Source organism: Strix aluco, chromosome 2, assembly GCF_031877795.1.
Source record: "Strix aluco isolate bStrAlu1 chromosome 2, bStrAlu1.hap1, whole genome shotgun sequence".
Classification (NCBI taxonomy): Eukaryota; Metazoa; Chordata; class Aves; order Strigiformes; family Strigidae; genus Strix; species Strix aluco.
In genome coordinates this window covers 5126575-5143727 of record NC_133932.1, presented here as the reverse complement: position 1 = coordinate 5143727, position 17153 = coordinate 5126575, and the positions used below count along the sequence as shown (strand labels likewise).

General features: G+C 38.6%; 1 protein-coding gene across 1 annotated transcript in view; it reads right to left on the bottom strand.

Annotated features, from left to right (window-relative positions):
* Positions 1-17153, bottom strand: part of SLC22A15 (solute carrier family 22 member 15) — a 42383-nt gene that overhangs the window by 23399 nt on the left and 1831 nt on the right. Inside the window, exons 2-4 of the mRNA XM_074808732.1 lie at positions 5369-5581; positions 2099-2231; positions 915-1079 (exon numbers count right to left, since the gene is read on the bottom strand). Coding sequence (XP_074664833.1) covers positions 915-1079; positions 2099-2231; positions 5369-5581 — 511 coding nt within the window. The remainder of the gene's footprint in view (positions 1-914; positions 1080-2098; positions 2232-5368; positions 5582-17153) is intronic.

Here is a 17153-nt window from a genome sequence, read left to right as displayed (position 1 = left end):
AGAAACTAACACTTCATTAAGAAAAATTCACTCAACAATACAGGCAAAATCACAGCTATTTGACCAAATATTTCGTCCTTCACCCATACAGGGCAGAAGTATGACATCTAACTGCAAAGATCAATACAAGTCCCAAAAGCACTCTTCTATATCCTCCTCACCCAAAGCCCCATAAACAAGTAAGTCTTGTAATTCCAAATATAAGTATGTTTTAGATTTCTCTGTGTAAAAAGAAATACTACAAACCATTAGAAAAGCAGTATTTTTAGAAATACATAGTATTCATTTGTAGCTCTCATCATTTGTAAGATATCCTGTTTTGAAACAGTCTCAGCATGTTTGTCACTTGTCACAGACTAAGCCAGGCCCTGGAGCTGTGATGGTACAATTTATACTCATATCTGAAGGACAGCTTCAGCACTAGCAACTAAGACAGTTAAAGGTGTCTGTATCTTTTGTTTTAAATTCTAAGGTTGATTACCACATGGGACTTTTTTTTTTTAAAACACATAAACAACAGTTGTCTCATCATCCCATTATATAAAACCACTTTTGGATTCTTTTTGAGAAGTGCCAGGAATTAAAGAATTGTATCTAGCATACAAACACTAAGCTGTTTAGCAGAGCCCAAAATTCTGATGCATAGAGCTCAGCCGTCACAAACCTTGGAAGAGTATTCAATTGTATAACGTTCACAGGGGATGTTTCAACTGGACCTTTGTCAAGTTGAGCAATTCAGAAATCTGAATGGGCCCAAGTCACCTACTGTGCTTGTCTGAGGTTCATATAAAACAAAGCAGGGCTCAAAGACTGTGGTCACATGGTTCAATTCACAACTGCTATGGTGTTAGTTTTGGTGTGTGAGACTGAAATCTATAAATTCTGATAATAAGATAGTGGCACTCAAACTTTACCTGCTAATGCCCAATAGGCAGTACCCACACACTCATTCAGTAGAACAAAGGCCACCAGTGACATCCCACCATTCATCATCCCTACCAAGAAGCGAGAGATGGCAAAGAATTCATATGAGGGTGAGAATCCATTTGCAATGGCAAACAAGATGTCAAGAGCAAAACCTGGAAAACAAGGCAAAAGGCTTCATTTCAGAAGAGTACCTAAAGAAAAACAGAAGCATTTATCAGTATCTTTACTTGATGTTCAGTGACATCTGTCCTAAGTAATCACAGTCAACAACTACAACACAGGTTTGGGCAGAAATTTAAGTACCTGAAGTCAGTATCATAAAAGGAGGGACACAAAAGTATGGTTTCTGATCTGTAACTTGCAGTACTAAACCTTCAAATTCAGTTCACAGCAGAAAATTTGTTCATATACTCGGAACTACTGTCTGGCTTCAGTTAAGATGGCTTGATATTTATCTCCATACAGAAGCCGCAGATTAAATATGATCAAGTATCTCCCCTTATTCTTAGAAAGTAGCCTGTACAAACTAGAGAAGAGAAACATTACCGAGGGACAGTACATGGGGAGTTTGCACTGCATAGCAGGCCCACCTTTATCTGCTTTGAATGAGGTTGTTCCTTTGAAAAAAATAATCCATTTTTTTATTCTACATGCTCATCCATTGACACACAACTTTATAAATACATTCATAAACCATGAAGTTCCAACTGTTGTTTGATCTGGGGACAGTAAAAAAAGCTTATGAGCTTCAAAACATGAGGAGGATCACAAATACATAAAAATTAAATCATGCAGATAGAAGATAAAAAGGTGCAACAAATTCCTATCAGGTTACACATGTAAGAACATTGCTAACAAGTTACTAAAAATATTAACTGCAACCTGTGGAGATCCTATGAGCATGACATGCATGAGTGCAAGCCCTTACAGTATGATTCCTAAATCCAGAACACCTCCCAGTGTGATTGGTGATTGAATAGTTAAATACTAATTTCTCATCCCTACTTATATTCCTGAAGTATACCGGAAGTACAAAACAACAAAAAAATCAAGATCACAGCACATGATTCACTGCTGCGTATCAAGCTCTCAGCAGAAACTGGGCTCTTGCACTGATCTTCAGAGACACAACACATCCACTTCATTCATTTTGTTAGGTGGCAGTAGTTACCTGTGAGATAGACTTTCTTCCTTCCGAAGCGGTCCGAGAGCTGGCCAAAGGAGATTGCTCCAACAAACACACCACTGAAGTAGAAAGAACTGGCAGCACTGACTTTGTACGATGTGTTGCCAATTAAAAACCACTGGATGGAGGTAGAAAAAAAAAAAAAAAAAGGTGAATTACCCAGAATCCAAGCAGTTCAGCAGTTCACCAACAGCTAACAGTTGGAGGGGGATGATACAGATTTTAAGGAAGATCAAACTTTGCCTAAATCTCCAAAGCATCACATTCAGTCAGTCATCAGACAGTCACCAAAACACAACTGCTGCCTCCCAGACTCAGCAGGTGGTACTAACCAATTGCACAGTTCCCCCAAAATGCAGTCTTTGATTCTGAAATCAAGGACAGATCCCTCAGAATACTGTATTTTTTGCAGCCTTCTCCCACTCTCCTTTTTATTCTCTTTTCTCACACAAATCTATTAGCTTAAACAGACTGAGTCCTACCTCCTGACATATGTCACTGCGGTGTGTAGGCACACTATGCAAAAATAAAAACTGTAGTTTATGTCCAAAGATAATCCTGCATATGCTCCTTCTCATGAACTGTCTTGTCACTGAGAAACACTTTGGTAGCATCAGACAGGTTTTCTGGTATTGCAAATACTCATCTTTTTTACAGTGTACTTTGTGTCATTTCCCGTTCTTCTCAATTCCAAATACAAACCTGATGTTTGTACACTGGATTCTTACAGACTTAATGTCTCAGGTTGAACCTGACAGGAAATTCTTTCCCCCACAAAACCGTGGAATGAAAATATGCTGCACTTTCAGTGTTCAAAAGTTATTTCCTTTTGTATTCTAAAACCTTCACATCTTATGTTCTTTTCTTTTTCTACTCCTCTTGCATCTTGAGATAATGTTTCCTTTTAGTGACACCCAACTTTTCTTCCTGTGCTGGTAAGCTGGTGATTATGTCATTATCCCTGCAATAACACTCTAATCTTCTCCTCATAATCTTCTCTTCCTCTACCAAAATCCCATTAGATATCCTTTCTAGCAAAGCTTATATTATTTCAAAGCTCAGTTATAAACTACCTCACCATGAGAACAGAGCCATGCAATTAAACCTCACCAAGATTAGGGAACTAACAAAACAAAATCATTCAGAAGCTCCAAGAAAATAACTTGCTTACTCTCTGTATATGCTTCATTTTGAATTGCCACTTTAATGGTGAGGTGTTTACTGATACGGTAGGTAATGTGCCCATAAAGCATCAAGACTGACAAAATTCAATTCTAAAACTAACCATGTGACCACAAATCAGCTTTTGAAGCTTCTCTAGATTTTAAAAACAATTCCCAGAAAAATACAGTTGTATAATAATAGCATATGAGATTAATTTTACCTTGAAATAACATGGTCAGTTTGTTTTGTAAGAGCTACAAGAATAACGCCCTAACTTTTGGTATAAAAATTTAAAAAAGCTGCCAACACTGAAACTCAGTGACATCAGATGCTTTCTGAGTCATTCAGGGATTAAGGAATAATTTAGTTGTGAAGCAAAATTTGTTCTGCAAATTAATCTCAACAGCTAAGAAGCCCTTTAAAGGGCTGAAGGCTTTGCTCCTCTACCTAAGGCACGTTACATATTATGCTTGATATTCATAAATGAAGCTTTTTACATCAGAATATTTTTCAGTGTAGATCTGCAACGGTCATGTTATTACAAAGTGACGCCACAATATAAGCGTTAAAAACATCCTCCTCAAATGTAGAAAAAGCTTCTTTACAAATCAGTAATGAAATTAGATAGTGATGAGCTATCCCCCAAATAAGTGTGATCTTCACTAAAATCTTTGTATTTAGCACATAACTCAACTTCCAAATATACCACACATTCAACTAACAAAATCTGAAAAAAACCTGTATATCAACAGTGGGAAACAGGAAAGGTAACAAGATTCTATACACATGGGCCTTTACTGAGAAGTATGTTAAAGAACTACAAAGCAGAATCTATACAAGTTGCCTTGGGATTTTTTTTTTAGTTTTGTATTTTTCAAGTAAACTTCATTCTTTACCTGCATTTCTTATTTATGTCACTAAAATGCATAAGAATCTTTATACAATTTATGCCCTAAAACACTGCTAGGCTCCACAAACATGTCTGACTTGTCAAGTTTAAGAGAGTAAAAGATTCTTGGATAAATTAAAAAGCAAAAAAGAAAAAGCCCAGAGAACGTTTGAAAACCTGACTGAGCTTTAAATAATGCTTAAAAAAAATCCACAGTCCATTAGGATTTTAATTTTAATAGTGGCATAAGTACTCATATCCTCTTTATTACCATAATAAGAAGCAATGCCTGTTGTGCACAACCACTTGGTACTATTCCAAAGCTGGCAGTTTTTATTAATATGCTCACAACCAATAAAGTTAAGTGCTTTACAGGACTAATTCAGATAGCATTAATGCCTCTGGACAATAGCCATGAATTATCAAGTGGTACTACACTCGACTTGACTGTACAGCTCTAAATTCAGGTCTTGTAACAGATGCACTCAGATAGGGCTTTTGCACAGGACAATTCGACATTAACAGATCCTGAAGGCCCCAGGAAGGGCAGGTGTTTCACACATTAGAGCAGAGTCTGGAATCGTTTCTGCAGGGACTGTGGCTAGACCATGAAAGATGACGCTTACAAAACAGAGGCCACACCAATAAAGCTAAAACTTGGTTTGGGATAGGAATGGGGGGAGGTGTTTGTCCACCTGATTCCCCACTGCCCATGTCTTCCTTCACATCTGGAGCTGCGAAAACTGCAGAAGCCACTTCCCTCCTCTATAGTTCCTCCACTGCTTGCTAACTGTGGGACAGATGCACTACATGCATTTGACCTTGGCAAGGGAATCAAGAGGTGGCCAGAAAGAGCTCAGGGTCCATAAAGGACTTTGAGCATGTTAATACAATGAATGACATGATTCCAGCTCAATTGCAGAACCAGGCTACAGGATCCAATACGTCACTTCCACATGGAAAAGGTAGGAAGTTTTGGGGCAGAACTTTGGTCAAGAGCTGCGTAACAAAATAAAGCTAGTTTTTGTTGCCAGTAAAGATAGGAGTAGATTACCTGTTCTCTATCTGGAGGTAGCACCTGTTTCATTTGCCAAAACATGCATTAGTACTGAAGAAAGAAGCAGTGCAACCAGCCCCCCACCAACTGACCCAGTAAGATTTAATACTCACACGTGAGGCAGCAAAACCCATTTCAGACTTACCTCAGAGACTATTGATGTGAAGCTGCTGCTGAAGTGCACATGCTTATGCACCTCGCTGCCATTGGCGGTCAGAAGCCATTCCCCAAAAGCTCTCTGCTCACTCGCTGACTGGTTGCTATGGCTCTGATTAGCCGAGAGCTCTTGGAGATCCCAGTGGTAGGGAGGAGTTGCGCCCACCAAAGCGATGAGGATGGCTTCAGTGGCCACGTAGAGCTGGCATGAAAGACAAAACACATCAAAGATGCTAAACGTACATCCAAGCAATATTTCCTCTGCAGCTGGATCAAATCGGTGTTAAAAAATATTCTTATTTTGTATTTGCCTTCTAACACTACAAGATGTCATGCATAGCCCCCGTCTACCAAATATCACACGCTAAAGAACTACAACTTCAACATGATGATTCTTGCACTTTTTATCTGTTGATTATTTAGGAGAAAAGAAGTTCCCCTCCTGACACCATTCCCTCAGAGGCCCCCCAACTCCCACACATAGCGAGTACCCCTCCTGAAGGCATGAATAGTTGTTAGTAGTATTAAGGAGACAAAATAAAACTATTCTTTAATGCAAGAACATTACTCTATCATATCCTTTCATTCCATCTGTATTGTTCATTCCTCTAATTTGATATTTGTAACAGATGTTCTTCTCACTGTTTCATATCTAATCTTCCCCAGTTTTACCAAAAATCTTTCCTATTTTTTAATCTTCTGTGAATCTGTTTTACTCTTTAAGAGACAGAGGCACACATGTGAATGTACATATGTGGTTTTTATATATCTACACATTTATACAGACACACAAGGTCTAAATACAGTGATTAACAGCTGGCTTTGTTTAGGAAAGAATAAAACTGCTGGAAACCCAGACATTTCAAGCCTGGTCCAGAGCTGGGTGCTGCTGCCTGCTCAGAAGAACATTCAGAGGCCACTGCTTTAACAGGCTACATTAAAACCCAGTGGTTCTATGTCTGAACATAGAAGTGCCACGGGTTCTGCAACAGAAGACAGATGATAAAGTCTTCTGAGACACAAAAGGAGTTGCTGGTAACAACACAAAGATCCCTCACTCTTCAAATAAAACTGCCTCTTGTCTCAAGCCCTCACTGAGGAACAGTAACTCAGCAGAGTAGCTCACGGCAAGAAAAAAAAAGGAAGAATGTACCCACAAGAAATGTGTTCTCTCAGAAGACTGCTACACCCATAATTCTCAACACTGGGAAGACCATAGATAGGCACAAGTGTGAGGACCTCTGAATTCTGATGCAAGCAACACCAGGTAATCCTGTTCTGTACAACAGCTGAGCAGTCAAAGAGTTACGCCCAGATCTAAATGAGAATTACTAATAAATTAATACAGAGACCCCCAAGTTACTGCCTGAAAGCATTTTCTTTCCATCAGCTCCTTATTGCATTCTACATGATAAACTTCTACTCTAGTGGCAGGAAGTAAATATTTTTTTTAAATCATTCTTTTTCTATTTTTAAATATAAAATTATTTAATATCAAAGGAATTTGAAAGAAAAACTACAATCTGTTAACTATGTTACTGTTTAAGCTAAAGAACAACTTGTAGATAGACAACAATGAAAAGAACTCATCTGGGAAAGAAGGCAATGACTAAGGCTACTTGGGGAAAGACGTGTTAAAAAGCTGAGTGGCCATGTTGCTAGGGATGTGTAGATACAGTACTCTCAAGAACAGTTTGAAACTACTGAGAAATGAGAATTACAAGTCATGATCTGTGGAGCATCCCTGTATTCTGACTTGCTCAGACAATTCCGTGTCAGGACTAAGTGATAACATCCTTGCTTTTGTCTTGTGAAATAATAAGCATATTTTTGAAGTAGTTCAGGAAATGAAATCCTCAAGGCATTTGGTTTAGAGAAAGAAAGCATAACACTTCTCATTCTTGCTCTAGGTGAAACCCACCCCAGCTACAGAAAACTAAATCAAAAAATAAGTGATTGCAAGCACACAAAGAAACACTACAGATATTTTTTCAATAAAAAATTCAGCTTTAAGCATCCTATTGGCTGCAGCAAGCACGGCTATAACAAAGACAGAAACACATTCAACTATCTATTGAATCAGAAAAATGTATGGAGACATGATGTTATCAAATAGTATAGCTCTATATTCAAGTTCACTGGAGTCACTGCTGACAAGACTTTTTTCAATTGATCATCTGCCTTGTACTTTGGGTAACAGGTGTGGTAAACCTCTTTGTTTCATGCAAAACCCAAACAAAAACTAAACCCACAGAACACTCCCAAAACTCATTTACAATTCTGAAGACAGAAAACATTTTCTAGAAGTGGTCTTAAAAACACAAGGAAGCAAACTCTAAACTTAAATTCAAAACACAGTTTTTATCATTCAAGTAAGTGGCAGGAGTTTGTGTTAACGAACCTGGAGATTCACCCTCAAGAATTCTAAATGCTTGCCCTTAGCAGTAACATAGTCGTGCAGACTGGTGATCGATATAAAACGCTAGCAAATCAAATAGAAATACTATGCAACAACTGTATAAGGTATAAAATGGCTACATTATATGCACTGTGGCAAACAAAGCCCTTCATTTTTCATTTGTTCTATAACCCAAGTCAAATTTATGTCATTTAATGTATACCTTCTATTCATAAAACATTTTAATTGGCTTTATGTGGATGTTAACAGTTCCCTACCGAATTCCCTGTACTGATCTGTATTAATCAAGATGAATACCAAGCACAGGGGGAGGAGGCAGCAGCTCATAGCCACTGATGATAAAATGCTGAGAGTTTTGTTCATTTGGTTTATGCTTCTCCTATTTGTTTATATTTTCTGTAGGTTAAAATTTTATAGTCTGTCTAGATTAGAAATCTATGGTGTAAGGAGATTTATTAAAAGGCAACACCTTAACCTGTAAACTTTCATTTTCTCTGCAAAGTAGAAGGGATTTTAGTTACCCATTTATATCTATTTCATTAACATGTTTTGAAATTAACTTAACATTTTGAAATTAATATTAGTAGAAATGCCTGGAATGTCTTGACCAGCTTTCTTGGTGCTATTTTTCATAATAAATTACTTCCAAGAAAAACATTAAATCTCTAATAAGACTAGCAAGGGAAAGAACTGAAATAGTTTCATTTCTGTATAATAAAACACAGACACAAAAATAATTTAAGAAACTCTTTTAGACCTCATAATTTACCCAATATGAAGCACAAATGAAAAACAAAAGCAAGACTGAAACTCTACTAGGAAGTGCTTTTAGCCTTTTTAATCAGCTCAGCAATTCACAACCAGCCTGGTCATTCTAGACAAGTATCAGCTGAAGCATTCACTGGAGAACAAAATAATGAGTAAGCCACTAACTTCTGACCTTTCAAAGACAGAAACATTAAAACTCCACTTCGGGGACAGACAGAAATTAAGGAAGAACAACAAATGACCTTGCTCTGGTAGAAGCCTACGATGAAGAGATGGTTACACTTTAGGATTAGTGTCATTTCTCCCAAACCCATGACAAGCAGCTGAAAAGCTGGAGGGCCACCTCATTTTTGAAAGTCTGATGAGCTCATCTGCTCCGAGTTATTTCAAAAGGGTGATTTGCAAATAGCTTCATTGTACATGTTTTCTGAGAAGACTGTCCAAGTGGCAGCTAACCCCTGCATACACGCATTTGCCTGACGGGGCCACGGGAACACTGCGCACACCCTGTACCTGTACTCCTGCCTACCTAATGATGACAAAACCTGCGACAGCATTGGCGAGAGGACTGCTGGACACATACCTAAGCTCTCAACTCTTCAGCTCAAGTTGCTTGAATAATTGCCTTGTAGTCTATCACAAGAAAATGAATCTACCCTTTTTCCACCAACATGCAGAAGCGATCTTTACCAGCAAAATTCAGTGAAGTACTTTCAGCTCTGCACTTCTGTCACTAGTGCCATTCTAGAGATCCAGTATTTCTAGGTAAATCGATCCCATTTGAGATTTCTCAGTTATTGTCAATAAATCCAAGACAGAAGGCATGTCAGAGTCTGCTTATAACTGGAGAGCAAAACAGAGGGTGGAATGCAGATGGTGACAAAGCCAAGTCAAAACAAAGCTTCACAAAGGGTTCTCCAAGAATAAAACAATATTCTTCACACAACAAAATCATGAGTGAATTTAACTCTGGATATGCATTAATTTGTGCCAATAACATGAGATTCTTTACCTCTTCCACTGCTCCATTCTCCCAAACACCAAAATACACAAATAAGAAAACTTATCATCAAGAGACAGGTTGCTACTACTTCCTGCAAGCTAGATTTCTCCACAGTGCTATAGATACAGATAATGAGTTTGCTGTTAAGAAGTCAGCTGTCAGTCTTGTACTGAAGCAAAATCTTGCAAGACAATTATCTATATAGTTTGCTCCGGGACAGATGAAACAACTTACAGGATGGAAAAGAGCTTGACAGGATTCCTCTACTGTGGTATACCAGTGTCTTTAATAAATTAGCACCTAGTGTGCTACCTACCACAGAAACATTAAAAATGACAATACATTTTTTTCTTCAAAATAACGTAAGAGGTACAGGCAATGTACATGATACTAGGGAGACCTGCAATTTGCTAGAGAGGTAGAATGGAGAAGAAGCAGGTGCTACAATGCTTCTGGCATGTTACAAAGTACACCACCCTGAAAAAAGCTCACAGCCTTGCCCTACAAAACATAAAGTTCAGTGACAGAAAACCACAGAAATTTTACTATATGTTTAAACAGTTAGCACAACAGCTGACTGCACGCTGGCAGACTGAAAACATGAGTCCAGAACTGTTTCAGACAGTATAGCCTAAAGCATTTGCATTTTTGTAGTATGCTGGACTACGTGCAATGCTGCTTAAGAAAGGCAAACACACTTCTCTAGCATGGACTCAGACTGCATCTCAAGGGGCTGGGACAAGACTTGCCACTGCTACGACTCGATCACCCTGAGCAAGGGAAACAAAGTCACCCTCACATCACTGGTTGACAGGCCTCTGAATGTAAGAAGTTGGAAGTATTATTTTTCTGCCTTTAAAAACAAAAGACAGAAAGAAAGCTTAGGTGCCTTATTTAAATATCTACAAATAAACTTCCAGTTCCTCTCTGACAAAAATGCTCACACACTGGTAAGTTAGAGAACCAAGCCAATAAACAAGAACCAAAATTACACTATAAATAATACTGCTGCTTGAACAGGAATATTCAAGAAAGTTAAATTACATTAATGTGCAATCAAGCACTAAGACTCCTCAGCTGAACACCAGCTATAGCGTTTCAACAACACCACATCAGAAGCACCACTCTGCTCTTCTTATACTTCTAGGAGAACAAAGCAAAAGAGTGCCAGAAGTTCCTATTCCAGTTTATGAATGTACTACAAACCAGCCCAGGTCTGAACCATCTCAGTGGCATCATAGGGTAACACAAAGAAAAAGTCAGCAACTGCTGGTAAAAGAAAGCAGGAATTGTGGGCTGACAAGTATCAGGCAGAGTTTAGTCCTTCCACAAGCATGATTATTGTTTTGTCTGCATTTCATCTCTGTCCCTCCTTCTCTCTGTATCTTCCAGGCTGTTTTGGCTATCAACATATCTGGGTCACAGCCAGAATCATAAGAGACCAAAGTCCTCGCCTTAGCACGCTGGTTTGGGACACTGCCAAAGAATATTGGGTGAGCATCTTAGTCTCACAGAGGAACTTCAGCTAAGACTATGAGAAGATCACGTTCTCAGCTGTGCTTGGACTTCCTCCCTACCAAATGACTAAAGCACTTAGCCTGGTAAAAAGATGCAGTAAAAGCATACACTGATTAGCTCAGAAGCTTCTGCTATTTAAGTATCCAGGCTAAAAGGCATCGCTGACATTTGTATAAGCTGCTTTCATTCCTTTATTCATTTTAAGGACTTGCCTGAGGATAAGCAATTTGATCTACTTGTGTTTTGTTACTTGTTGGAGTTTTTTTTTTTAAATTAAGAAAAGTCTTGGGTTTACTGCTATTTCAGAGCAATATGGTGCTCCAGAACTGAAAGAACATTTTTTTCCAATTTTGTAATGGAACTTGCTAAGCCAGTGATTTTCAACTTACAGCCTACAGGCCTCAGAAGTCCATGAATTACTTCTTATAGTTCTGGGAAAAATAATTAAACACAAAGCTGTCAGCAGTCTTAAATTCACTGTACAAGGATTTAACATCTTCAGTGGGAAGTCTGTAGGGGGTCTGCAAATTGAAAGCGATTGAAGAGCTCTGGTCAGCCTTTATATATTTTTAAGACACCAATAACTGAACAGCATATCACAAACAGAAAGCTGGAATAAGATATACATAGAACTCTCTTCAGCTTACCTGAAGATCTCAAAAGCTTCATTGTGCCTTCCAAGGCAAACTCTTAACACCTTTTCTCCCCAAACCCACCAGAATTAGGAAAATGACCAGGTGAACACAAATACAATGTTTAACCAGGTTAAGTTCCCAGCTTAGTCAGAGATCATATTGTAAACAGGCAAGACCTAGAAAACAAATGTCACTGCTCCAGAGGGACTCCAGTCCCACTAGGCTGGTGCTTGCAAAAAGCAAGCAGAGGTTTTACCTAATGCTGCATGTGAAGTACATTACCTATAAACAGCAGTTACATTAACTACTCCAGTTAAAAAAAAAAAAGGCATTTGAACACGCAAAACTATTTGGGTCAGAAAAAGTAACAAGTTGGAAACAATTATTCTGAGTTCAATTACACATCTATCAGTTTATCGCCTGAGAGAAAAGGAAATTAGAGTCTCTAAAATGGAGGAAGTGACAGTGAAGAAAGCCTTGATGATGTGGCTTGCTAGTGGAAAAATACAGGTAACTTACTGCCTACAAAACATGGGAAGTTAGAGACTGTGTACACATGGGCAGGGAAGAAGGAAAGGGAGATAATGTGTCATAATGCAAATATTTTTAATCCACACTCTCTGCTATCCAGTAGAATTAGGCCTGTTAACTCCCAGGCTCATCTTCTGAGAGGGCTCAGAGGACAGACTGGCTTGATGGATTGTTTCAACAGTTGCCAGGCTGAAAGCCACCTTGATCAACAGCTGAAGATGGGATTGCTTCAGCTCCCACTGAATCCAAATACCATCCCATTGCACAAGATATTCTACGTAACAGTAACTTTATTGTTAATAATCTGAAAACATCTCCCCATATGTTTTACCCACACTCCATATAAAGATGTTGTTAACACTGTGCCTCCCAGGCACCTTCTACTACCGGCTGTTACAGAGCCACTGCAAAAGCGAGGCATTCAGCCACAGCTAGAGCAAGAGCCTCAGAGCAAGTTGCTTCTGACAACTTCACTCTACATAGCATGTAGTCTTCACTTTTTTAAAAGTTTCATTTGTTTTTTTTAAATAGACAGGACAATCTGCTTCCTTCCCTCTGTTGCTAGGCCTTCAGAGAGTGTACTTCTCTGTGCATCTCCCAAAACTCAGGCTTCTTGCTATGCCCATCAGCAATAATTCCGTTAAGGTCTTTACAACAGCACACGAACAGGCATCTTCTAGGACTGAACTGCACAGAAACTGAAGTCAGCCTTGTAAGTTAAATTGCAAAAGCGGACGAGGTGTGTTTATATGGATGCATACAAAGAGTGAAGGTAGCAATCACTAGAAGAGCAACACAACCTGGCAATTGTGAATGACACTTAGAACCACCTAAATGTGAGTTCAATTACATGTGCTGTGCAGTTCAGACACAGCTAAAGAGGGGAAGGTCTCAAAGCTACAGCTCATGCTTCTTCTGTACTTCCAGCTTGCTCTGACCATACTTTTCCCCTGCATACAAGCAAAAATTTACCGCTTAACTGTATGTATGTATGCATGCACACACTGGTTTGGATTAAGACACAACATAATTTTGAAGGAAGATAGAGATGTATGCTGCTGATAAGGTATTCATGACTCCACTCAGGATTATTTTTGAAAGATGATTGCAAGCTAGCTATTTATATTAATCAGTAAGGAAACAGTTATTGGAATTTAGACTTCTGTGTTATATCAGAGTTAAGGACCCCACTTCTACTGAAGCATGTCACAACTCAGCATTGTTATTTCAGGTTTTCTGCAGAATACAGCACAACATCTGCATCAGCTGCATTCAAGTTTTTAACATTATAACTATAATACCAGAAGAGATAAGTGATTGTTTCTTTTAAAGAACAGTTAAGGATCTGAAAGTAATTACAGAAAGACAGTCCACACTGAGTCTTAACTATATTTCCAATTCTTCCGGCAGCTAGGTTTTATTTACAAAAGGCCACTAAAAGATCAGGGAGTCATCTGAATCATGAAATTAAATGCAATGTGACCAAAGAATTACCTTTTTTTTTTTTTCCTTAAAAGATTCACCCCCATTGATCAAATGGTAGGATTTGTCTTCACTTAAAAGTTCCACCACCTTTCGGATAGAAATATTCTTAGCTAAATGAGTAGCAGCATATCTTTCTGTGTGATTAGTTTACATACTTAGGCCCACCTAGTTTATTTTTCTTCCCAAGCAGAAATAAGCTATATCAGAACAAGAAATTATATTCAATGATGCAACTACTCTAAAAGCCTTCATCACTTCTACAAAGAAAGCAACACCACCCTTCAGCATAAACATGTTCTGAATAAGATACAATACACAAAAAGATGTGGGAATAAGTTTACCTCAAGAAATAAAAATTTGGGCCCCTAATTTTTATGTTTGTATTCACGCCACATTTGAAACCACCCATCCACATAAGTGGCTGCACATGTTTGACACACATTCTGCAACAGCTTTCTTGAGAATCACAGCGACTTAAAGGTTTTACTTCTCCCATAGACATAAAAAGCCAAACAGTGAGGAAATCAAAGTGAAGAAAGGTTACCTGGGAATTCTGTAAATCCTTTTTACACCTGCCACCTTGCTTACATACTTTACAGATACTTATAGTTGAACTCTAAGTTACAGTGCAAATAACTCTGGGTAAACAGCATACCTGTCATGAAGGCCCTGGAACACCTTCAGCACCCTATACAAGCAATTGAAATACAATTTATGTAATACCCATCTCTTCCCTTCATTTTAAATTGTTCATTACATTTCAGATTTGTTTTGCACTTTCTACTCAGATAAAGTCCTAACAGTGTAACTCATCAAGGACTGGGAGTAAGCTCTCCAATTTATGACCAATTCTGGCTAGTGCAAAGAACAGTTTAATAGACTCAAGCAGACGTAAGTATTAAAAGAAGATTCACTGACAAAGTATTTCATTACTGTCATTACAACTACAGAGTGTTGTCTCATGCCATTAAAGAGGTAGAATGTGAATGGGCGTAGATAAGAAATGTCAAGAAACAGAGTTGAACAATGCTATGTATGAGATCACATCTGTATCCTATCTGAAGACAGACACTACTTCCTTTGAATTATTCCTAAAGATTTGGGATAAGCCTGCCTTAAACCACATGTCCCAGAACCTGCTTTCCCTGAAAACGTTTGTGCAGATGAGCTGATCAAAGAGCAGCTTTCTGCACTGGGATATTCTCTAATGGTGGAAGTCAAAAGGCAAAGAGATGTTAGTCAGAAGGCAGAGATGTTAGCAGCACCACTCATTACGGCTGCTCTGCATCAAGAATGCCTTTGCCTTAAACTATTATTCAAGGAACTCGATGTTACTATCTTAACTGGTTTTCCATCTTTACTATAGTTAGCAATAAGTCCCTAAGATGGAGAGAAACAACACCCTTGGTTGCTGTGCAGTGCACATTACCCAACTTAAGACAAAGCCTTTCTCAGCTGCGCAAACAAGACAGCCCTTTTAAGGGAGGTCTGACATGTTTTAAGAACCCTTTTAACAGATATATAGTTGGAACACACTTCCATTCTCAGACTTCTGCAAGTTGAGTTTGGACTTAGGCAATCGTGTAGATCAGGTTCACTGGCAAAGGCAAACCTCTTTCAACTGCGTATGCTGGGTCACAAGAGACCAAGAAACTTTTTTTGATATGCTTGTATGCTCTCAAGCATCTGACCAAGATGTGAGATTTTGACTAATGTTGCTACACACCCTAAACAAGCACCAAAAGACACCATTCTTTAATAATGCTTCAATATAATTTCTTCAAAAGGTAGTGAGCACCCTTCTAGTAATCAATACGTGTCAAGCAATTACTTTTAGTTCAAAGTAAAGTCTTAAGTATTTTAAGAGTTACCAGCTCCCTTTTATTCCTCCCTCACTCCCTTAAAGATACAATGGAAATGCAAGATTAATCCAGCCACAAATTCACATCATTAGTCTATCGCCACATTCTTCAGGTAAATCTTGGCTTTGGGCAATTCCATAAATTTTTGGAACAAAATGTTTCTCTACATTAGCTGTCATCACTCCATTATAAAGTTAGCAATCACTGCTACAGAAGATTCCTAAAAATCTTCCAAAGTACTATTAAGTTGGTAGTGAATAAGCCAAGCATACCTTAATACAGTAAGAACTCAACAAGTTAATGAATAACAGCAGCAGGTAGCAGAAGAATAATATGATCAGTGAAGAAGTGAAATCAAGTACCCTGCAAAGATGAAAGAAGCAGCCCCTGAGACTTAAACTTAATCTAGTTTTACACTGATGACTTACAAATACATTTTTCCAACTACAAGCAGCCTGGAGGTTTTTTTCCAGTGTCAGTAAACTCATTCCACAGATCAAGTACTAGTTCACTCAAGCCCATACTGACATACGTACAATTTGCCTCAAAGGAGTTCTGTGAGCTGAACTATGTTTATAATTAGAATTCAGAGGCCAGATATGTTGGTATATCAGTAAAGCTACATGGTAGAAGTAGTTTACTGTAGAAATTTATATGAGAAGAAAAACACTAATATGAAGGAAAATACCTATGAAGTATGAAACTCAAGAGATTAGAACATGAAGACATGAAAAAGCACAAAAGCCTACAAGGAAAGCCAGAACATCTGCTGGGAATCTTAGGGGGCAGGGAAAGCTCAGTGTATCGGCATCAGAGATGAAGGGACTTGACACAGCAAAGAAAAATACTTTTTACCCATGTGGTATTCTTAAGAACGTAGAAGTATTTTTATACCAATAGGCCAACGGGAAAATACAAGCCAGCTGAGGGAACATGTGGGAAGGGACAGGGAAACAAGCAATAAAATGGAATAACCAGGCCATGGCAGAGCCAGTGACACAGACTAACACGCGTTCTCATTCTGCAGCCAGATGCAGCATCTAATCCACTGAAGGAGCCCAGGATTACCTAAATCTATGTCACACACACCAGATACAGTACTTACCTTTGGGTCCCTCCTCCAAGGATGGGTGATAAACCAGACAAAAGACTTAACACCGGTCGTGGAACCTGCCTTCGCAGTCTTGCTTCTGCACATCCCAAGTGACACACGAAGTAACTTGGCACCAATAGCGGAACACAGAAAGCAATCAACCACCCAAGCAGGAACTAGTGGTGTAAATCCAAATCTATTCACGGACTGAAAGACAACAAGCTTCAAATCTACATCTCTTACAAACTCCTGCATCTGCATGATCTGAAGCAAAGAAAAGCTATCCGTTGGGATGATCCTCACTGGTAAAGTTCAAGAATTAAAGATAACACAAGAAGAAAAAAAACAGACCTGCAAACCTGCTACCTTTCTTTCTTTAGTTATTTTGAGTTAGTTCTGGGATTTATGAAGATCTTTGTTTACTTCTCCCATGAGAAATGGAACTTAATCCGTTAAAATG